At 41.1% G+C, this 24,180-nt stretch overlaps 1 protein-coding gene and 1 long non-coding RNA gene across 4 annotated transcripts in view; one reads left to right on the top strand and one right to left on the bottom strand.

The window, feature by feature from the left end:
• Nucleotides 1-13,438: 13,438 nt before the first annotated feature.
• MAL2 (mal, T cell differentiation protein 2) lies at nucleotides 13,439-24,140 on the bottom strand. Its single transcript, XM_064395361.1, has 4 exons — nucleotides 23,899-24,140; nucleotides 21,734-21,904; nucleotides 17,612-17,770; nucleotides 13,439-15,283 (listed from the first exon to the last, which is right to left on the bottom strand). Exons 1-4 carry the CDS (start codon nucleotides 24,031-24,033, stop codon nucleotides 15,203-15,205), a joined length of 546 nt encoding a protein of 181 aa, XP_064251431.1. The 5' UTR covers nucleotides 24,034-24,140; the 3' UTR covers nucleotides 13,439-15,202.
• The window catches only part of LOC135284106 (uncharacterized), a 28,782-nt gene continuing 28,189 nt past the window's right edge, over nucleotides 23,588-24,180 (top strand). The window contains exon 1 of one of the 3 annotated variants that reach the window (XR_010349615.1): nucleotides 23,588-23,856. This is a non-coding gene — a long non-coding RNA (uncharacterized LOC135284106). Of the gene's footprint in view, nucleotides 23,930-24,180 lie in introns of all 3 variants that reach the window. The other 2 variants (XR_010349612.1, XR_010349613.1) reach the window with 2 other exon arrangements.

Here is a 24,180-nt window from a genome sequence, read left to right as displayed (position 1 = left end):
ACCAGAGCTTGCTGGAGGGCAAATTTTGATGGGGGATAGTTTCCTGCTGTTCTTTATTTAGGTTGTGAGTTTAGTGAAAGGAAGATTTTTTGAAAAACCCTATTACAAATAAATACTTTTTTTTTTTTTCTGAGTGCATACTTGAACCTTATTAGCTGTTTCTCATTCTAAGGGAAATGACCCTTGGTGGGTTCAAATATTGGCTAAGAACTTAGATTAAAAAAAAAAAGTGTGAACTGCTCAGGAACATGCATAGGATAGAGGATGAAAATCGTACTAAAAAATAAACTGCAAATTATAACCTCTTGTCATTAATCTATTTTCCTAGATGATTTTCTTCATAGGATCCACTAAAGGCATTAGGAAATGCCAAGGACTTCATCTGAGGTTATTGGACACTGTGTCCTGCTGTCGTTTGTCTTGGAAGCCACTTGATGTGGCTTCTCTGCCACATTATCCATGTGTAACACACCTGGCACCTTTTTCACCCTCCCTCTAGAACATTGCTCTTGACCAAACAGCAAATCCTGGCCCTGTTCCAGTTCCAGGTCAGACTCAGCCAGGAAGGGGGACACCCACGTGTGCTGTGATGATGCTGTTCCTCACTGTTGGGAGAGTCACTGCTCCTCTGCAGAATGGGCTCAGTTTCTGTGAAGCTGCTCTGGTGTGTGAGCATATGGCCTCTGTAAGTCTTAAGTCTTGTCAGCCGAGCTAAGGAGCCATGAAACACAAGGTGATCTCAGCAAAAGCCAGATGGGGATGGAATAACACTGGAACTGGGAGTTGGTTTTGTTCTGACTTGTGTGCTGTTGGTCTAAGCCCCAGCATGAGCATTTGGCAAGGAAATTGTACAAAAATTACTTGCCAGAGGCTTGCAGTTTATGCCTGTATACATTTCTGTGGTGAAATTTCACACCTGCTGGCCAAGCCAACCTGTACTTGGCACTTCATGGCAAAACTCACAAAGGCGTGCCTGTAGCCCTCCTGAGACTCCAGTGCTGGAGCCTTTTCCACTGGCATCCCAGTTCTGCTTTTCATTCTGGGACACTCAGTGCCTTGGAGCATCCCAGAGGCAAATTCATAACCAAAAATGTCTTCTTGGTATTTTACAGCAATGTGGTTTTGCATGGGTTTCCATCGTAGCAAATGTTGTGGTTTAACCCCAGGCAGCAGCCAAGCCCGAGGCAGCTGCTCCTCACCCACCAGCAGGAGTGGGTGAAGCATTGCAAGAGTAAAAGCCAGAACATTCGTGGGTTGACCTAAGTAAAATATAATAGGGAGAGCAAAAATCACATACACAAGGAAAGCAAAAGAAGGAATTCATTCACCCCTTCCCATGGGCAGGCAGGTGTTCAGCCATCCCCAGGGAAGCAGGGCTCCATCCCACATAACAGTGACTTGAGAAGACAAATGCCATCACCCTGAAAATCCCCCCTTCCTCTTCTTGCTCAGGTTTATGTGTTAAGCACAGTGCCATAAATGATGGAATAGCCCTTGGCTCAGTTGGGATCAGCTGTCCTGGCTGTGTCCCCTCCCAGCCGTGCTTGTGCACCCCCAGCCTCCCCTCTGGTGGAGTGAGGAGCACAAAAGGGCCTGGATGTGTGTGAGCCCTGCTCAGCAATAACAAAACCATCATTATCAACCCAGTGTTCTGCACAAATCCAAAACACAGCCCCATAGGAAAAAACTGTGAGGAAAATTAACTACCCCAGCCCAAACCAGCACATAGGTGCTAAGCCTTAGAGCAGAAATAAAGTTAAGAAACTCCCTGTGGAAATATATTTTTAATCCTCTTTTCTTCTCATGGCTTCTGATTAAGCTAGATGAAGAGATGTGTTGGAAAAGCCAGAATGTATTAATGATTTGTATGCCTCATTTCTGTCCCTAATAATGAAAATTTTCCCCTGAAATATCTAAAGGCTGACTGTACAATGTGCATTTTGCTCAAATAAAAATCTCAAAAGGATTGCTGCTGGGGTCTGCAAAAGAGCAATTAGATTTCAGGGTTTAGAGCACAGTATTCTACGAAGAGAGCTTCTTCTCATCCCCATGAGGGGCTGCAGCTGTAAGAGAACATGTAGACATCCTCCAAGATAATCCTTTGGGATTTCATGTCTGACTCCTAGTGAGACAACAAATAGAGTCCTTCTGCAGAGCAAAAGGCATGTGTGAGGTCAGTATGTAGAACATAAGACATAGGTCTTTACTAATACAGTAAGGTGAATTAATAGTTTGTGCCTTGTTTAATAGTGCAGGATTTCTCACGGCAAATCTTCCAACTCAACTGCAGTCAGCTTCTGAGTTGTGGTCTTGTTTGCCTTGGAAGAATTGTTCCCAGTAATGGCTGTGTGCAGACACACCCCACAGATTGTCCCACGTGGTGATGTAATGCTCTGACAGTGAGTTCTGCAACAGCTTGAGGGAATAATTCACCTTATTTAGCACTGGCCTCTGCTCCAGGTCTTCCAGTGTAGCACAAAACCACATGAAATTCAAAAGCTAGACCAGATGCCAAAAGGAAGAGCAAAATAGGGTATTTCCTACTAAGCTGCACCTCAGCACCACTGCTGGGTGTGGGTGAGGGGAGCAGTGCCCTGTACAGAGCAATCCATGCAGAGCCCTCGCCTGCAGGCACGGGGTGATGAGGGGAGGCACTGTGGTGGCTGCAGCACCCTGTGCTGAGGGAACTCCCCTTAAAGTGAAATTCTGCACAGGACTGTTCAAATTAGGAACAGAAAGGGAAGCACAGGCAGCAGGTACTGCATTTTAGACATTTGATGGGGGCTTCCTCATCTCTTGAACCCCTTTCCACTGTATTCTGTCACATGGTACTTTTAAAACAAAGAGACAATTAGGTATGGACACCACAGTGTCTCCTGGCCATGCACTGGGACTTTTCACTCATTCTGAATCCAGTTAGGAGACTCCAGTTTAGGTATTGACCATCAATATTTATGTATGACAAGAGTGGTCACAGTTATGGCCTCTATGGAGTTGGCCCTTCATGACTTAAAAAGACAATGGGATTTTTAGCCTTTCATATCCTATACATGGTTTTAAAAATTATCTCATGTGGCGTGTTGCTACAGTTGATTCACTACATCTTCTTGTCAAAGACATTTTCTTTTCTGTTTCTCTGTGGATAAAAGTTGTGAAGGACTAGTTGAAAGCTGAACTACAGTCTGCTCACCAAGTGGCAGCACAGCTTTCTTCCAGCATCCTAAAAAAAAGCAGCAGAAAATCTCAGGCCAAGCGTCACATGAGGTAAGAGAATCTATCTGACATAATTTCTTTCTTAGAAACTTTCAGCGTTGAAAGTCTTTAGACTTTGGCCTTTCACCAAAATCCACAATCCCTACCACAAAATTAGGAGATATCTAAAAAAGAGGTCCCTTTCCAGGAATGAGACAAACAGAAATGAATACAGTGAGAGGAAAAAATCTCCCACTGTTCAGGATAGATTAGACAGAGTATTTTCCTTTTAAACTTATGGAGCACTAGGGATTTGATCTTAAAGAAAATATTATTTTCCAATTAAAATTCTCATACCTGAATTCTGCTTTTCCCATGACTTATTATTTCCCAGAAGTGATAGTTTGCATATTTTTGCTTGGTTTCTTTGATACTGAACAAGATGAAACCAGAAGTCTGAAGAGGAGAAAAAAACTAAGACACTTATCTCTAAAGAAAGGCCTTTTCCCCTTTCTACACTTAGCAAAATTTAGTAATTTACCAAACCTGCTATAAATACAACATCTTTTACCCCAGCAAATTCTAGCAATGTTGACCATCATTCAGTTTGGCTGAATTCTTCCATATCATTTTAGGTGACTGAATAGAAAAGAATCTGCTCCTGAAAAAAAAAATATGGTGCAGCTTCAGTTCATATTTCCAGCTCATTTGCTTGTGGCTTTCACAGAGAGAGCTGTTTTTCTATTCTTTGGTGAATTTTATTATGCTGTGGGCAGAACATCAAAGGGGAGTGCTGGACTGAGCTGTAGAGTGAGCCACAAGGGACACACTGGTACACTGGAACAGTCTAGATTTTTTCAAATGTTAAAGATAGGAAATACTTTAAATCCTTTTTCCCCTTTCTGCTGGATGTGCTGCTCAGTACACCCTGCCCATGTCTGGAGAGAGAGAGTTGCCAGCTCCTTTCAGGACAGGTACTCTTCACGAGGCCAGCAGCCCAGGATGGGACATGCAGAAGCATCCCTGGGCTGGCAGCAGCAAGCAGGGCAGGGATGTCCAAAGTTGCCATTGGAAGCAGGCTCACGTGAGACTGCATTTGGGACAGATGTCAGCACACTGTGGGCTGTCAGAAGAGTGGAAAATCCATCCAGGCTGATAGTGGCTATGGGTACTAGTAATGACATGAGAGAACAAAGATTTGACCATCTTCTACAGCTATTAAGATTTTAACCTGTAGCCTGTCAGGGATATTCTGTAGCCCTTTGGTAATGGATGACAAGGATATGATGGGAAAATGATTGTCACCTGAAGTTTACTGATGGCTGTCACCATGTGAACACAACACCCTTTATTCACTCTGATACAAACTCAGCACGTGTGTGTGTGTGTGTGTTTGATGAGAGTGTGGTGTTTAAGGATCTCTTTTGACAGTGGGAGAGGTGAGTTTAAACCCTTAAGGTGAATGGACAATAAAAAGAGCAGTCACTTAGGGGAGCTTTCATCACAGGAGGGTTATATAAAAAGGTGCAAAGGAAAGGACTTCTTCTTAGACCTGGTTTTTGGTGAAATTCTTCCCCTTCTAGCTACAGGCTTTGTTTATGTGTGTTACCAGCACAATAGCATGAGCTGAAGGTCACTTGTCTCCCTTTGGACTTACATGACATTATTGCTGAAGCCAGCAGGCTGGAAAATGGAAAACTTTCCAGGTCTGCCTCGCCTCCTGTTAAAGACAATCCAGGAAGCTGTGCAGCCTCTCTGCTGAGAGTTATAACCCAGAGATATATGGCATCCTGTGGTTACTTGCTGCCCTTTAACAGATATTTGAATAAAGAATACTTTCTGAGGCAAGTGTGTTATTGTGAACCTCTGAAGTTTGTCCTCTCCACCTGCCCCTATATGATCACATCTCTCTGAGAGAGCCATTGGTCTTATTGCCAGTTTCCCTCACCATCCTGGTGATTGCCAGGTAAAGAAAAACAAAGCATAAATAATAAAGTTCAAAAGAACTTTATTAAAGACCAGGTTGGATGCCCAGCTGAAGTGAGCTGGCACAGCTGAACAAGCCAAGACAGCTGCTCCACAGCAACAGGAGAGTTCCCCAGCTTCAGCCCTCCAGGAAAGTGACACATATGCTCAGGGAAAGGGGGTACTTTAAAGTGGCAAATACTTCCCTCAGTCTGAAAAGCAAACCTCAGTCTCACTTGAGAAAAATGGCATATAGATTGCAATTGAGAACATTTGGTCATATCAATATAAGCATTTTCCAGTGATGACCATACAGCTGGAATTTTGTCAAAAAAAAGGCAGTGTTTCTTCAGTGTCAAGAGGACTTCTTGGTGTGAAGGCTTTAAAGATGCTATGGCCAGAGTAGCAAGCATTGCCTATCATTAAAGAAACGCAACACTTTCCTTTGAAAGGCTTTTTCAATTGCTTATGACTTCCCAGATTTTAAATCAATTCTCCATGCTGGTTGCTTATTTTCTGCTGCACTGTCCAGGAAAGGTTTCATCAAAAGTCTTTCAATCCTTTTAAAAAGAATAACTGGGAAAAACTGCTTTGCCTATAGTGAAAAAATAATCCTGTATCCATATTGCCAAGCAGCTGCATGTTAACAAGGGAAAGGCAGGTACCCGACCACGTCTGAGGCCCCTCACCCAACACACAGAACTGTGGCAGCAGCAGAGTGTAACTCCTTGGTTACCTGCAGTCCCACAGCCCTGCTCAAGTCATTTGGAGCATGAAATCCCTGTCTTTGTCTTAACACAAGTGATGAGTCAGTTAAAGCCTGACACAAGGACTGTGAGAAGAGGTGGGGCTGGAACATCAGCAAGGCATATGGGACACAAAACACTACACAGAGGAGACTGAGACTGTATTAAAATAATAAAAAAAAAAAAGAGATGGAGGAGAGGGGATGGCTGAACCAAGTGGGATGAGGAAGCATGAGTGTGTGTGTTTGCATGCATGAGCATGCATGTAAAGACAGCCCAGCCCTCGCAGAATCATAGAAGAAAAGGTAATGAACTGGGGAGAAAAAAAAGAGGCCAGGAAGTATGTAGGAGATAACATGGAAATTTCATTAATCTTTTTTCAGTTACTTTGTACATATAATTAGTTTTGACAATTAGCCTTCAGCTTGTCACTGCTTAAAAATGCTTTTGGAGAGAATCTGAGGAGCAGAACTGAAGACTAAGGGAGAATTTTCTCAGCTGACTTGGGCATCTTTATTGTATCTATTTACTGCTCCCAAAACTGTGTGTAAGAGCATGACCTGATTTTACCTCTTGTTCTCCCATTGCCTTGTTAAGGACCAGGAGCCAAAACTGTTGTTAATTTGTACCAAATCAAGTAGATCTGTTTATGCTAGGATAATATACTTATTACTTATACTATATAAATATATAGTATTTTTATATATATATATATATATATATATATATATATATATATACTTATACAAGTCCCATCTTTTCCAAGAAATCTTAATTTACCTGCCTTGATTTCTTGATTTTCAACTATCAGCTGGCCAATGAACTCTGCATTTTGGTGATGGAGCAAGGTGATGGAGCAAGGACTGAGTGTGCAGGAGAGGCTGTATCTCACAGAGGAACCTTGCCAAGGGGAAGAAGTCCCAAACTGCATATAAGAGACAGTCTGCTGAGCACAAAATGAGCTCCTCACCCACTGCTCTGCTTCCAGTGGTGGCAAAAAGAAATGCTGTTTAGGAAGACCATGTGAAGCTGGTTATGTCCTTTTCCCTAATAAGCAGCATTCATAACTGTTGTATTAGGCATAGTAGAGGGTATGCTCCTGCCTTATCCCTTTAGCATAAAGACAGATTTATTTGTCTAATCCCTTTTTGAACATGCTAACACTGTCTGCCTCCACAAGCTCCTGTGTTGGCAAGCTCCAGAGCTTCACTGCTCACTGTGTCAGCGAATACTTTCTTTTATTTCTTTTAAACTGATCTTCTGGTAGTTACCTCAAGTGTCCCCTAAATCCCATACAAGATCCTTGTAAACAAGTTACATGTTTGGTTTAACCAACATGTTCTTCATTTGGTAAATCATCATTACCTCACTCCATAGTCTCTTTCACTCCTGAGTGGAGTCCAGTGTTTTCAGTCTTCATTAGGCAGCAGCTTCAACACCTAAGCTATTTTTGCTGCTTTTTATAAGAATGCACCACAGGGCTTTTGGAGTTTTGTTTGGTTGGTTTTTATGTAGCAGTAATATTACACCCTCTGTCCTGTTCCTAACAACCTTCTTATGAGTTCCAACATTTTATTGGAATTTGTTTGCCATTGCATACTGAGCTTATGATTTCAGAGAACCATCAGTAATGGCTCAGAGGTCTTTTTCCTAATAACTCTCAGTTCCAGGTCTAATGTGGATAATTTTTTCCTAGATGCATTGCCCCAGATTTATCTATATTAAAGCTCATCTGCCACCTTTGAGCCAACTCAGTTTGGTGATGTCTTCATGGTCTGCCCAGAACTTGACTGTCTAAAAAGAATCAGCCCCAAACAATGCAACTCCATGGTATGAGCTCATTCGGTTGTCATTTTATATTAGTTGACCTGTTTAACTTCTATAACTCCCTAGGAAAAAGAAAACCCTCCAAAACCTCCTTAAGGCTTGAAGGATAGTTTCTATTTCTCTAACCCAGTGGAGCTGCATGGATTTCAACCGCAAATGATTTATAGAAGGCAGAAAAGCCAATTGTGTCCTGCAGAGAGAAGAGTGAAGAATAGTGTCTGCAGCTACTTCTTACCATAACAAAAAGGGACTTTGCATTGTATTTGTATCCTGGGATTGTTCTTGATAAATATGAAGTTTGTAATGCAACCATAACAACAGAAGTCATGAACAATGCTAAGTTGTTGCTATGTCTCCTTATAATAAAAGCTGAAAAAGCAAGCCTGGTTCTTTCAGATGAGTCTGTACCTGGCTGCAGTGCTGGGAGCGGTGTTTGCCCGGGATGGGGGCGGCCGGCTCCGCGCTGCGCGGCTCCCGGCGCGGCGGCTCCATCTGCCGGCAGCGGCTCCTGCCCTCCGGGGGTCTCCTCTTAGCAAAAGAGATACTGGAAACTCCGAATGGATCTCCCCTCCTGCTATCCCTTCAGCCGGCCTGTAACTTGATGATAAGGTAGAAGCTTTTCATCTCTGGAGATTTATGTGATATTGTACCTCATATACACTGTCCAGAATTGCTGACCCTAAACCATTCACAGGCTCCAAAATGATGAGATTCTACAAGTGCTGGATTTTTATCTTGAAATCTTCACACTTTCTAAGCCTGCCATGGCCACAAAGGCTATTGGTCCCTTAAGGGCAGCAGAAACATAACCCAGCAGCAATTCACCCTAGCAGCAGGATCCCTAGTAGAAACAGCAAATGACACAAGGCCAAGGAATTCGTAATTCCATTTGTTTCAAAGGTCAGCTCTACTTAGTGCTGAGGGGAAATTCTGCTCTTACTTCCATTAGTGAAATTTCTTTAGTTATATAAATGCAACTAGACCTCAGAAGAAGTTGCATTTATATAACTAAAAGAACAATTTGGCTTCTTGTTCACCATTAAATTTCTCTCTGAGGTAACTCTTTTTCTAAGAACATTTGCTCCAGCTAAGACTCAGGCATGTTGTTTGAAAATGTCATTATTTTTATAAGTTTATTTGATTGATTTTTATTTTAGGTTGGGGGATGGATCTTGGACTTGGCCCAGGAACAGCTGTCACTGCTGCGGATATGTCAGGTGTATCTCAGATTATTCTGTACAAGTCCTCATCTTTTCAGTCCTGCAGCTCACTGTAGGTCCATGGTGATTGCAGCCAAGGAATGAAGGTAGAAGAAAACTATTCCTGCCTTTCTCCCAGCTCCTAGAGCTGGTAGCAAGTTGGAAAAGGGACCTGCCACCAACTCTTTCTCCTCTGCTCCTGAATTTTGAGTTAAAGTATCTGGTGATGATTCACCTTGCTTCTTATTCCAATAACCCAAAGCTCTAAGCTGGCCCTACAGGTTCCCCAGGGCTTTAGATCCCAGGCCAAGGTATTAACAGTTTGAAAAGCAGATATATTCAGGAGCTAAGTGCTGGATTTGATGCCAGACTTTTTACAGGAAGTAACTGTAGCCAAATACTGAGCTCTTAGGCACCTTTTCTATCCGATAGGCCTCCCCATTTCCTCTTTTGCCATAGCTTTGTATTTTATCTTGGTGGAAACACCTCAAGACTGTCTATGCCCATGGGTGTTACTGAAGAATGAATCATACTCCAATACACCACATTAATTTTTTGAGTTGTCCAGCCTGTCTAGATTGTGCTGCTGCTCTTTTTTTGCTTTCCAAAAATGGGATAGAGGCAGGGAAAAGGGAAGATGCTGTTTTAGGTCTTACAGAGGCATAGGGATGCAACCTAGCTGGGATGTTCATCTGGACCCAGGAGTCTGGAAATACTTCCAGGACATGAAGCTTGTGAGGAGTAAGACCTGTGATATCATTAATTACATTATTAAGTTATGCTAAAATGTGTTTTGCACTTTCAAAATAATGAAAAAAAATGGCTGTGATCTCTGTGTGGGACAAAACATGAGTCAGCAAATCTTCCAGAAAATCTTCCACACTTCTGTTTTATATGCAAATAAAACACCTTTTGCCTCATTGTTTGTTTGGTAAAGTTTATTGAACCAAAACCACTTGTTACAAAGTGATGTTAGAAGCCAATCATTGCTGGTCACTGCAAGCAGAATTGCTCAAGGAGGCAATCAGAACACTGGCAAATCCCAGCACCTCTGCACAGGGCAACACAGCTGTGGGAGGCCCCAGCTCTGCAGCAGGAGGAGTGCAGAACCTTTAAGATCTCTTCCAAAGCCAAACTATTCTATGATGCTTTTCAAGCTATGCAGAGCTTTTCTCAGGTGTTTTCTCTGCTGTTTCTTGTGTCACAGCACTGGTCCAGTGACAGAAACCACACCTTGCTGAGATGACCAGGAAATGGTGTTTGTATGAGATTAAAATCTGCAGTAATTCTTTTAAGATTACTAATAATGTTGCAACCATAATCAAACCCTGTATGGATCCACAGGGTTCAGTTTTTGCTTAAGAGCCTCTCTGAATGCAAGCACAGTAACTCTGGACATAAGTGTATGAATATACATCTACAATCTCCAGAATCTTTACCAACATTTGCAATTATCCCATGGCAAGAAAGATGTTAAAACCACACCTAGACATAACCTAGTTTGATCATTGTGTTCCCTTGAAAGGTAACGTGACAGGTTAGTTGCCAAAACTTAGCTCAGGTTACTGAACTGAAAGGTGCTGTGTCCTGGCAGGCTCAGGGCAGGCAGTGTTTTGCTAGCACCAAGAATTTAAGGCTCAAACGTGTCACATAGCAGGAAGCATCAGAAAACTACAGATTCCTGAGCACCTTTATCCTCTCTTAAGATGCAGAGGGTAGATCAACACTTCACTCTATGAACTCCATGTCTACTTACAATTGGATAACCAAAATTTGTTAGAACACCTGGAAACTATGATGTTTGATCTAGGAATGCTGATTTGGCACTTTAAACCTCCCTTTGACTCATAATCCTCCACTAACAGTCATTGTACCTTTTAACCCCATGTAACTAACTGCCAGAGTAACACCACCATGACAGACAGGAGTGAGGTCAGGTCACACACAACCCACACTACAGTGCTTCCTTCCAGCCCCCAGTGGGCAGCAGTAGAGGCTGCTGGGCAAGGCATCAAGAAACTTTCATTTGAGAATGAAAGGTTTCCTCTCCCTGCTCCACAGGTCTCCTGAGAGAGGCCCCTGGCAAACAAGTTGCTCTTCAGTGTCTCTGCATCCAAGTTTCCACCTGTGAAATGGGAACAGCACTTTTCTTCTTTACAGGAGCACCTTGAGGATAAATACAGTAAATTCTGAGCTGGTCAGGTTATAAGGATGTTGAGACAAACACCAAAACTGAGCAAAAGAAGGTGGGAGAAAAGAGAACAATCATGCTGAATTCAGCTTTGTAAAAAAAAATAAATCCTTTCCATTTCTGTTTACTAATTTTAGTACATAAGATTTGCTTTTTCTTCTGTTTTGTTTTTCTTTCTTTCTTTCTTTCTGGTTTTCTTTATGTCTCAACAAAGAATACTGTGTCATGACCAATTGTACAAATACGGCTCAGAAAGAAAGACAACATGCTCTCACTTTCAGGTTTTTCTTTTTGTAAGACTGGAAAGAGCAATATTCTATTTGCATCTCAGTCTCAGAACTAATGGTTCCTGTTATCTTTGGACAAAAACCTGGGAAGCCTTTCTGTGCAACTTGGGCAGCCTGGCAGAGGAGCATGAAATGCATCAGAATGCTTTTGTTCAATTTCACAGTGCCTAGATAAAAATGGACAAACAAGTTTTTAGAGTTTTAAGCTCTCTTATTTTTTGAAACTCAGATAGCGAAATTATAAATGTCAAAATTCTTTAAAGTTATAAGGCAAATGCAAATCTACAACAATTAGAGAAAGTGCAGCAGGAGTCAGCACTGGTTTTGGAAGTGAGAGACAACACAGTTTTAGTGATTATCCAGTGGTTTTTCTTTTATATTTATGAAGGGCACAGGTTTGTTTAGTCACTGGTTCTGCCACTATCTTTTAAAAGCTGTGCTTTATAGCTGTGTTTTAAGGAAACACTTCACAGTAGCACAACTTGACTCACATCAGGAGTTATAACCAATATATGCAGCCAGAGAAATCATGAGACTCTGAACAGACTGATCCCGTGCAGATCAATAATCCTGCAGGACCTGTGTCACTTTGGATTATTTCCAGACATTTAGCAAGGCAGAAGCAGAGTCAGGACTTCGGTGAAGCACGTGCTGTGCATATTTTCTGCCAAAATTCTAACAAAATATTAGCTTTCTAACATGTGCACTTTCACTTCTCTTTAGAAAGACAGTAACTGCATTAACTGTTGCTTGTCTCTGCACCCTTTGAAGAAAAGTCTCCTTTGAAGCTCCTTCTCCTTATTTACCAGCAGCTACCACACAGTGCTATCCAAAACACCATGAAATGTTTTCTAAGAATAGGGACCTGTATGATACCCTATATAGTGCTGCAGTGCAGCTTCACATCAAAAAGAGATATTTGGTGAAAACACTGTTAGGCATCTGTGGTCTTGTTCCTTTCACCTTAAATGAATTGAGATAAATTATCTCCCTATGTCCCTCCCACCCATGCCTTCCATTCTTTGGTGAGGTCTAAGCCTGTGTCCTTGAAGATCATAGGCTTGGAGGAATTTTCTTACAAGGAAGAAAGATTTTTCAGAATCAGCTTGCACATTTTCCCTGGAATACCTATCACAAGGATTACATATTACACCCATATCAGTATTTGCACACATCCAGCATGCACATACCATTTCGGTCACACCTACTTTTTTAGTTCCCAGTGTAAAGCAATAAAAAATTAACTACTGTTTGTTTTTTTTTTTGAAAGAACGTAACTGCATATTCCAGTTTGACTGTCCACAGATCTTCCTCAAAGTACAGCAAAACTCCAATCTTACTAACACAAAAATTCTATTCTTTCACTCCATTTTAGCTGTGAAAGTTGTTCTTCATTACTGTAGTTTTTACCTTTATCTCTTCTCTGTCCTTTGTTTGTCTTTGATACTTAAGAGGGAAAGTTCAGTCTTTCCTCACTATGCAAACAGTTTCCATGCTACGCTAACCGCACTCTGCTATCTGCACTTCCACGAGTAGATTAAGAGACTTGAACAGCACTCACCAATCAAGGGTTTCACACCTCAGGTTTGAACTTGGAGGTTAGATACAAATTCCAACTAAGCTTGGATAGCTCTTTAATTGACTCCATGTGAAGGATTCAAACTCTGTAGGTTTAAATATGCAAAACATTAAGATCTGCCCTCCACGATCTCAGCTGGCTGCAGACTGCAGCTGTGGCATGCACAGTCTGTGGTGTGCAGGGCACAGAGAGGGTGCAGGACACAGGAGAAACCAAACTGAAGGTCAGCATCTGTTTGAAACATTGTAATGTTGAAACGTTGACTTTTCTCACCAATATCCACACAGTGCCACATGGCAAAGTAGCTGTGACACTAATTAAGCATATGTGCAAGTAGCCCCAGTGCAACTGTGCCTTCTCATGGAATCTTAGCCTGAATTTTGCATCTCTAACATCAGGTGAATCAGAGTACCAAGGTAGTTTTCTAAAGACAAAATTAATAACCAGACTACTGCCATAAATATATGAAGTAACTTTAATGCTGCTTAGCATAAGTCTTTGTTATATATTTTCATCCATATACTCCAGCGTAAATGTATTTTGTACAACATGAAGTATTTTTAAAAGTATAGGACTCTAGATAAAATGTTCACAAAAATTTTAAATGCAATGAGAGAATTAAGGGAAAAAATCAGGCAGAGTACAAAATCTTAGGAAATAGATAAATGACAACGTCCCATTGTAGTAATTCAGGATGACCAAGTGGTTCCACAGTCAGAAGGTTGCCACTCACTGCTGTGCCACCCACAAGAACATGCCCTGGATCAGCAGGGCACTGCTGAGGGTGGCTGCCCCTCAGAGATCCTTGTAGCTGACAAGTTTGATAAAGTAACCTCCAAGGCAAACACCCTTGTTGGCTCAGGGAGAGTGAGTAGGCCTGGGAATGAAGGAAATCTTGTCTTCCCTTACGCAACCACTGCTGGTCTCTGCAGAATAATCAGGTGCACTGGCAAGATGTAGTGAACAGTTGTTTTACAAATGACAGGGAGCCTTTATTGTCCCAGCTTATCTTTTTTGGCACTATTCACAAAAGCAATAATTATTTACTAGCAAAATAACAAAAAGTTTCACCATGTACAAAACAACATGAGTGTCAGGGAGCAGAGCACAATGCTATAGTTTAGTTTTGCTAAATCAATTTTCTGTATATAATAATGCATGTCATCATACACCAGGATATTCAAGAGAGGCTCAATTAAACGTCATTCATGTGAAAAGCAAACTCCATAGTGGGCGGACCGCTTTGCACCCCACTGCTTTCAGCAAGATGTTGCATAGGCATCTGTCCAAATAAGAACACCTTTACAACACTGCAGCTTTAGAATGCAACAAATAACACACTGCAAGAATTGAGGTCAGAGATTATTCACTATTTGGTAACATTCCATTCAAATGATACTGACTCACATAATACCTAACAAATGCAGCACTTGAAGTAGCAAGAACAAAGCTGTACTGCAACAAAGTTAAACAGTGCAAAAATTCCTGTTAAACAAAAAAATACCATGTATATACACACACAACACAAATGCACTGCTTTGTTTTGTAGTATAAATAGATCTGATTAAGCTAAATTCCTAAAACTAATAAACAACTGATTGAAAGTCCCAGTTTTCATCTAGTATAGAACACAGTAAGCTTTAAGGCTCAGGTGACCCTAACCAGACATGGCTAAAAGACAGTATAAAAAGATTTCACTGGATGGTTTTTTAAAATATTGTCTCTGTACAGCAAAGTTAATAATATATATATATACTAAGTTGGAATTTCAAAGTCAGCTTGGGCTCTGATCATGCAAAGGGCAGCACACAGAACACCCATGGCTCTACCTGTGTGGAGTGCACTGTAACGAAGCGCTTAAAGCCAAGGCTTTACAAGGGGCAGCTTTTTAGCTGCCTGTGCAGTCAACATCTTGGCTTATTTTCCATTTTATTCCTCTTCTGGTGTAGCGCTGGAGTTCTGTTGTCTGCTAATGACACATCTCTTTATCCCTAAACTTCTAAAAACTTACAATGAGTACACAGTAAAAGTAATTATGAGAAAGGGAAGAGATGGAATTTTTTTTTCTGTTGAAGAAATCCTGATTAGGGGTTACTTGCATTTAAAACAGATTTTAAGCAGAAAAAAAAAAAGTCTTTTTAGAATTAAATTACAGTAAAACAGACAAGTAGCACTTAATTTGATCTGAAGTGGAACACGTGGGCATTAACCTCTCTTCAGCTGTTATTTAGCCTCCATCTCCTTAATGCCAGGGCTGTGCTGCAACCATAACAAATAGCTGTTGCAAAGGCAAAAATCTAGAGGAGGAGCAGAGAAAAACAAGGAAGAAAAAAGTGAATCACACATTGTTCTACAATATTTTTCTATTCTAAATGAATACAGGAACACAAGTGATTCAAAAGGTACCTCCCCCAATCAAAACGCTTAATAAGGTAGGATAGGTTTGGGATCTTCTGAAGTCTTCTCAGGAACTTCTTTGCAATAACCCCAATTTTACTACTGCCTCATGTTACTGCTTTTCACTTGCTTGCTTCAGCAGACATTTAGAAATAGAACATGAAATAGAATTTCCGTATAAGTTATGGTGAAAGTAAATATGTGTATGTACACTGTGTATTTCAGTTCTCTTATCTAGACTGGTCAAACATCAATCTCAGATGTTTCCAACTAAATGCCTTTACCCCAGAAAACATCAAAGCAGAAAACCCTCTAAACAGCAGAACTCTTTTACTTGAAGAAACACAGAAACAACTCCCGTCTGCCCTCCTTGACCAGATACCCAGCCATCAGAACAACTTCCCAGGCAATGCCAGGGAAGTTGCTCCTGCTCAAGAACTGAATTGGACAGATTTGAACTGAAGGTCACGCCACAATGAAAGTGAGTATATAATGTACACTCGACAGAAGATAGGAGAAACTGAATTTCTGAAAAAAACATTTCTCATACTGTCCAGTGATAACAGCTGAATTCTGTCTCTTTTAATATACCAATTCAATCATCCTTTACATACAAGTGTTACTTTGACTAATTAAAGTTTTGAATAAATGCTACACCATAGAACCATCACCTGTTAAAATGAACATTTATGTATTTCTAATCACAGTATATAAATGTCACCTTAAAAGACAGAATGTTAGTAATCTTTTTTCTTTTTGCCATGTGGCTGACAAGACTGTTTCAATGAAATATTTTAAAGATTCAAAATCTTTTTCTGTATGTTTTGACTTCCTAAATATACACTTCTACAAAAAATGCAAAGACTAAATTTACTGTTTACCAGCCATTCTTAATTAAGATACTGAGGCAAGTTACAAAATAATCTTCTCCTTCTCTTATCTTGACAGGGATTTGATTGGCCTGAAGAACTGAATTCTCCCTTAAAAAAATTAGCATGGAAACAGGGAATGGTTTCTTGGAGTGCCCAGTATTGTTGTCAGACAAAATGACTGCAGTGACCATACATTCAGTGGGACATGAGCACATTAAACTAGGACTGAAGAGGTACACTTAAGGGTAGAATTTAAGATACTTGCTTAGTATAAAGAGGCTCCCTTAGCTTAGGCACAGCTGGAACACCATCTTTGCCCTTGTGCCACATGGCCACCAGGGATCAGATGCCCTCGAGTGTGTTCCAGGCAGGTGAGTGATGTGAGGAACTCTGGCCTGGGGACACTGACACACCCACCTCACCTCTTCAGGGCCTGCCTTGCCAAAGCTAAAGGCTTCTCCTTTCTATGCTGCTCCTGCAGACAGTGTGACCCTTACACCTTCAGTTCATCTCTTTTTATCTTACAATGAACTGAAAGTGCTTACTGTGCTAAAGTTATGGTGCACAGAGTTTTAAGGACAACAGATAAGAACAGAGGGTTTAGAAGCTTAATAAATATATACAGTTCCCTGAAAGTCTCTGGATAAAAAATTAAGAGCAGTGGTTTCAGGTCTATAAGTTAAGACTGAAATACCTCTACTCATCCCTGAAGAGTCCAGCCAGGATAAAAAATAAAGCCCGATATATTTTCTGATTCAGCTATGGACACCCACATCACCAAACACATTGATTCAGTGATGATGCAACTACAGTGAGAAAAATGCATTCTGGGCTTAGGCTATCAAGAAAAGCATTCTAATAACTGCAGTAAGAGACAGCAGGGCCCTGATGTAGTAAGCACATATGTGAGCTTCACAAAGATCTAGTCCAAAATTTTATCTCTATGGCATGCTCAGGACTATCTAAATGGTATAAAAAAGCAATTTTGAGCACATTTTATACCTTATACTCTGATAAAGGCTCAGTTGTACTTTTTATTCTAATAACCAAAACTGTTTTTACAAAACACCTTGTCTAAAAATTATAAGCTGTAGTGATCATATATTTAAAACACTACAGTGAAGAGTATGAACTCTACACTATACTGAAGAGTAAGTAGCTATCCATAAGCATTAGTTTACACCAATATTTTTGCATGTTTCTGGTTAGACACTACTTGCTGCTGTCAAAGGCAATTCTTTCTCTCACAGCTCCTCTTCTATGACAGTTTGCTGTCAAATTCCCAAGTTGAATGACTGGCTACAAGTGCTTGCTACAGACTTCTGTTCCCCTGCTACAAATAAAGAAAACACATACCGAGGCTGCTATGCTTATGTTATATTCACGACCATTTAGAATCGTCTCTTGTGTGGTGGAGTTGAATTTGCGGGGGAAGTAATGCAGAGATGTAGTTGCTGCTTGCAGTAGAAATGCTCCAAAATAGAAGACAAAAGTAGCCCCATGGAAAATAAAATCCTAAAAAGCAAATAACAGAATCAGTCTGGGCTCCAAAACATATTGAATTCTTCTCATCTCAGTACAAATGAAATCCCACACTGAAACATGAAACAAGAACTGATAACACTAAGTTGAGATAAGCAGTGTTAAATCCATCTGACAGCTTAACCTGCACATGTTTTCACAGCTTCTTGCAATTATAAGCAACTCATTAACATGGTTAGTGATAAAGGGCAGCTTTCCCTCTCCCCAAATCTTATATTCTTTCAAATTACGAGGCACATGCTCATCTTTATATACACATGCTGACCTTTTAGACCACCTTAAATTTAGTGGAATTTACAGAAATCTCCCTTCAGACAGACAAAAAAGAAGACATATACAGGACAACTTGATCACCATTCAAGCAGTACAATACAACCTTGCAGTCCTGTAAGTCCCTTCTCAGCTATAATCAAAGCTTCAAAAATCTTCCCTCCGTGCTTAAATTTTTCTTCTCTAAATGCCCAGAAACAACTCAGCTTTGACACAACTGAAATGTCCAATGTCCCAAAACAATGAGATTCAAGAATTGAGGTATTTCCACAACTCTTTCTGACTTGGCTCTACCCAACAGTCAGCAACCTGACAGCTCTTCATGATATTGTGGAATAAAACGTCCAAGACTTGTGCAGACAGGTTTAAGGATTTACTTCAAATATGCTTCTCTCCTGGCCCTCTCCAGGCAATTCTGTCCTCTATGATGAATGCTAACTGAATGTAAGGTTTAAACCCTAACTTTCATTTCTGGGTTCCATTACTGACACACATTAAAAAGTCTGGTGCCTTTGCAGGCCCTAGTTCAGAGCCCAGTGTTCCAGCAGCAAGATCTAAGGCATGTTCCAGTACAGTTTAAAATGTCTAAAGCATTCTTCCAACCTCTCCTCAGTTATTCAGTCTGAAAAGCTGACATTTGCACTGCACTCAAGTTTTGATCCATACAACATATACTTTGCGCATATACCTGTGAAGGTCTGCAAAAACCACAGAGACAATTTTTAAAATATATGCAAGTATATGTATGCTTTATGATACCTATGATATGCAGTCTAACTCCAGTACTAATGAGCTCTTTATGAACTTTAACTTCAAGTGAGTGCAATGGACTGTCAGCATGCCTAGAGTGAGAACCCAGGATACTTTGTGTGTGTCCAGCAGACAACGCTCGCCTGCGCTGGAAATCACTGTGAGACATCCTTACCTGCCTGCTGCCTGCCTGAGAGCAGTGAGAATGTGCTGCACTACCCTGTCCAGAGAAATGCATGTTCTTCATAGAGATGAGATTTTCTTTTAAATGAAAGAATCTTCTTTTCAAACTCATTACTTGTTCCATCTTTGATTGCAGCTAAAGCCACCTAAATCACACCCTAGTCAGTTTTGATAAGTTATGATATAAGCTGCTACTACAGTTCCCCATTCCACTTAGATCAGGACTGACTGCATACAGGAGAGATATTTTCAGGACATCCTCTTTCATCTCCTTCATTCTCCTGCCTAACCCTCCAATTTCCTTCTCCTGGCAGCAATTATAGTGAAGCTCTGTAGCACCAGTAAGGTTTCACATTTACATGGTTATGGTTTCTGTGACCAAAATCCCCAAGACCTTATGAGGGATCTTTTTTGGGTTTTATTAATTCTTATCATAGTGCCTAACTCTCCCTTGCTCCCACACGTATAATCATTGAAACCTCATACAAAGTGCATGCAAAACACTATGAGAGCAGCACGATAATTTAGCTCATGTCTAATTTTGTAAATGAGTGTGTTGTGAGTCAGGCTGTAAAGGGCAGTACTTGTCATACCATCTGGTTTAATACACTGATGTACTGAGCAATGGAGCTCCATAAGGTTCATCTTTTCCAGTGTGTATCATCTTATATTTTAAATATCTCTATTAGTATGAGCAGATATATTTACAGTGTAAGGTATTACTAAATCCAGGACTGCATTTATAGTAACAAAAACAGTTTTAGTGTTTCCAGTATTTAATTATCTATTTGCAACAGAAAGTAAAAAAAAACCCTACTCATCACAGAAAAAAACTAAAGAGTTGAGTGTCAACAAGTTACAAAACATTTGGGCACCTGAAAATAGTAGTGAAATATCTTCTCTTATTTTTGTTGACAGGTGGAGGGGCTGGGTTTCAGCTACAAGTTAAAGATAAAATGATTCCCTCTGCATTTATTGAAGAGGTTGACTGAGTTCTGTCAGCTTTTTTTGAAGTTACAGATGCAGTTTTTATACAAGTCCATTTCCTGATATAGAAAATTTTCCAGCAATTTGTTATATACAAGGGACAAAATTAACTGTACAGCAAACTGCCAGCATCAAGTAGCCAATGCATAACACACACACAATTGTTAAAAGATGAAATTTGTATAGCATTTTCAATCTAAGGCTTTGTCCTTACCCAGCAACTCTTAAATAGATACATGATTGTAAACTGGCAAACAGTTTCAATGAAACCCAGGACACTATTAATTTACTTTAGTTATGCTCAAGGGCTTTGTTGCATCATAATTTGTGAGGATGTTGCAGCATAAATCCCTGTAAAGGTCTCTGTGATTGTAACTGATTATTAGCCTAATTACTGCCTGCATAGTGCTGGAAAGCTGATGCTGTATGTGTGTTTATTCACTATCGAAGTGCCAAAGTTTGCTTTTTAATAGAATCCAGTCTGTTAGCACTGATGGGCTTTGATTCATCAGAGCTCCAAACTCATAAGCTTTATGATTTGCTTTAAAGAACTTTTGCTTTAAGGGCCTATCCATAAATTGCCTGAGCAGATAAATATCCATAGCTATTGATACTGAAGGATGCAATTCCAGCTATGATCAAGGAAAGTGTCAATAGGAAAACTAAGCTGCCCAGGAGCAAAGTGAAAGTGATCAGCATTTACAGGCAGACACACTTCAGTGGTTTAGAAGTTGCAGTCCTTTTGGAAGAATTTTTTTTGAAAATTAAAAGTTCTGATCACAGTTATACTGCCTCTTACTATTCACTTCCAGTAATATAACAGAGTGTGATATAATCTCATGCTTAACTACTTGAGTACTAAAAACTCAAAGTAAAAAACAGTTAATGACAACAAAGGAGCATGTAAATTACCAGTCAATAACCTGAGGCATCCATGTGGTTGGCAAAAACTAATACAAAAAACTTCCCTTTTTTAAGAGGAAGCTATAGTCTTTGAGAACTACTGGCACAAACCATAACAAGCAATTACAGCAAGATTCAGGATCTGTCTTCAAAACTAAAATCTCAGCAAAGAATACTTATATCTGTAGTCACACCAAGCTCTGTCTAAGAAAGATGAAGACATTAAGTCTCCTGATAAGATGTTAAGATATATCACAGTGCAGGTTAGGATGTCTTTTACCACCTAAGGTCTAACAGCCACTCACCATTGCTGCCTTAGCTTTGAGGAACTGACCCAAAAGTCACCAGTAGACTTTCTTAGGAACTGGAGGGAACCTTCTGGGTGCTGAAGTCCAGTCTGTGCTATCTCAGACAACCACATCATACAGTATGTTCACAAATGCATCCTTTCCTTTATAATATTCACAAGGTGTTACTACCACTTCTCTAATAGTCAGAAAGTATTTTCTGATTTCCAATGCACAATAATTCCAGGCATTCAAACCAATTTCTTGTTGCACCTTGGTAAATTATTCCTCTTCCTGCTGCTCATACATTTTATGTGCTCAGAGAGCACAAGTGTACTTTTCAAACAGCTGAAAAAGCTCCTTCAGCCTCCATCATAAAACAGTTTCCTCTGCCACCTTTGTAACCCTATTCTTTCTTTTTCTGGTTTTGAATTCCTGTTCGAAAAACTCTGTCCTAAAGCAGAAAGCCAGGTGTTAATTTTAGGATCAACACTTCTCATTAAATAATTTTCAGTTTATAAACAAAGGGAATCCTTAAATAAAGAAAAAATCTTACCGCCTGGTTCCAGTTGACAGCAATTCTATTTGCATAACCAAAGAGGAACACGGAGAGGAAGACAATGGAGAGGAACCACGCTGTCACTGCCACAAACATTACCCATCCCTGCAGCAGCGGCAGTGGAATTTGGGTAGAGGCGACCAAAATCCAGACTATTGTTCCAAACACCTGCAAGGAAAGGAATACAGAGAATGAACTGGACAAGTTTTACTCAGTCCTTTCTGCCTAAGAACTGATATCACACAGTACATATCATCAGATGACTCTTAGGAACCAAGAGGAAACACTTCAAAAGTACTCAGAGAACCCAAGTCCTCCTCTCAGAAATGATAGGCAGTAAGTGGTGAAAAGACAAAGCCACTCCGAAATTCCTAAAAACTCTTAAAATAGTCTTGAAAATTGGATTTAGAAACCCAGGTGACTTGTGTGCAGCTGCTGAAAATTTTACCCTTATTGTAATTTTGAGCAAAATATAAGAAATGTGAAAACACAGTTCACACACACCACACACACACATCTCTCTCTATATACACAAATTAGCACGAAAAGGATGTATTTCTACTACTTTGGATTCAATCTCAAACTGTTTTGCTTTGCAGAGGACAGAAAGCATTAAAGCAAAAAGAAAAAAAAAACTACAATACAGAATAAAGTGAGTTGTAAACTATGCTGTAAAGACTAGAAAAATATAGAGCTTTCCAGAATCATCATAACATGGAGAATAATTCAGTAATGCCAATTTTCATTTCAGCAGACTCCTCACAGCAAATGACTGGTAGGGATGCTGTGCCAGGCATGGCCTGATGGACAATTTATGTACTTCTAAGGCTTCCCTGGTTTAACCCTCTTGGCCAAAGGAACACTACTATTTCTTCCTGCAAATCCTGCATCTTAATAAAAAAGGATAAATAGACGACAATTATTACTCACTCCAGGTATGTTTGTTTATTACAGAAAGATTAAACTTCATAATCCAACCTGTTGAATAGTGTCAACTAAAATCTATTTCAAAGTGCAAGTTACTTCTTTCCTGTTAAAATTCTACAGATTTACAAACCAGGAAGTCAGAGGTTACATTTTCAGATTCAGAGAGCTTTCTTTTGTATCACAGTTGGATAAGAGATACCTTTCAAAAGATGCCTGCTATAAAATTAGTTGGTCCTCTCTGGCATTACACTGCAGCAGCACATATGTAAAGATGCATTGCTAGTCTCAGTTCAAAGCTCCCATGGGTTTATGTATTACTGTTCAAGTTGTTCTCTAGGGTTCCTTTTTTAGCTGTGAAGAACCAAACTTTCTCTAGTTTCACAAGACTGCAGGTGCAAGTCTGTTACTTGGTGACCAGAGAGTGATGGGCAGTGAGGAAGCAAAAGGGATAGCAGAAAGTGTCTGTTAAACAAAAAACAGAGACACATGAAATGTTTTCAGTATTTTCAATGTGCAAACTTGTAGGGCTCCTTAAAAATAAATTTAGAACGGTAGTGTAGAGACTGCTAATCTCAGCATTCGCTGTTGTGCTATTTCCCTCACTCTACACCTGTCCACTACAGCTTGGCTGTCAGATGTACAATTGGTTGGCCAACCAAATTAACCTTTTGTCCCTGCTGCCTCTGGGCCTGATTTAGTGCCCGGACTTGTGTTTCGAGTTTTGATTTGTGCCTTGCTCAGGTACAATTTTACAGCTTGTGAGGTGGGATCCAGCTCACAGGCTGGGACCCAAGCAGTATTCTGCTCTGATCATAACAAAAAAAAAATTAATGAATGATGAGTTCTACCGAGCTTTTTTGGTTTTTATCTCCTACTAATCAGTGACACTACAGAGCCAGAGTCACATCCAACCTCAGCTCAAAGGTCCTCAGCCCTGCGTACACCAGCGAGCTCTAACACACACATGACTTTGAGCACACTTGTAGGAGTCTGCAGAGGACGCGTACACGCGCGCAGACAGAACCTGCTGTAACTCTCCGTGGTGCCTTCTGGGGCGGGGGAGAGCGTGGCTCCAAGCCCCGGACAGCCCAAACAGCCCCGCGAACCCACCTGTGCGCGGGCCGCGGCCCCGGCCCGAGGCGCCGAGCCCGGCCCAGCCCGGCCCCACACCTGCCCCGCTCACAAAATGGCAGGTGAGCAGCGCGGCCGCCCCCGCCCCGGCCCCTCGCACTCACGATCTCCAGGAAGATGACGGCTCCCGAGAAGGTGCGCAGGATCTCCAGGCCGGAGGGCAGCGTGACCCGCGGAGGCGGGAAGTAGGGAGCGGGGTTGGGAGGCGGCGGCATGGACGAGGCTCCCCTGGGCAACATGTTGCTGCGGCGGCGGCGGCGGTGCCGAGCGCGGCCAGGTGGGCGAGGAGGCGGCGGCGAGGGCGGGCGCAGGTGCGGGCGGGCCGGGCCGCGCCTCCCCCTGCCCGGCCCGGCCCGGCCCGGCCGGCACCGCCCCGCGGCCGCCGC

Source organism: Passer domesticus, chromosome 1 (assembly GCF_036417665.1).
Source record: "Passer domesticus isolate bPasDom1 chromosome 1, bPasDom1.hap1, whole genome shotgun sequence".
Taxonomy (NCBI): domain Eukaryota; kingdom Metazoa; phylum Chordata; class Aves; order Passeriformes; family Passeridae; genus Passer; species Passer domesticus.
The sequence above is the reverse complement of the archived record's forward strand: the minus strand, read 5'-3'. Positions and strand labels throughout refer to the sequence as shown.

What these genes read in the sequence shown, in the direction of transcription:
- MAL2 (XM_064395361.1), bottom strand. Translation starts at nt 24,033, where the DNA reads ATGTTGCCCAGGGGAGCCTCGTCCATGCCGCCGCCTCCCAACCCCGCT. An exon ending in CCGTCATCTTCCTGGAGATC is followed by an intron (nt 21,905 to 23,898) that starts GTGAGTGCGAGG and finishes CTTTCCTTGCAG; the next exon opens with GTGTTTGGAACAATAGTCTG. An exon ending in ACATAAGCATAGCAGCCTCG is followed by an intron (nt 15,284 to 17,611) that starts GTATGTGTTTTC and finishes CTCCTCCTCTAG; the next exon opens with ATTTTTGCCTTTGCAACAGC.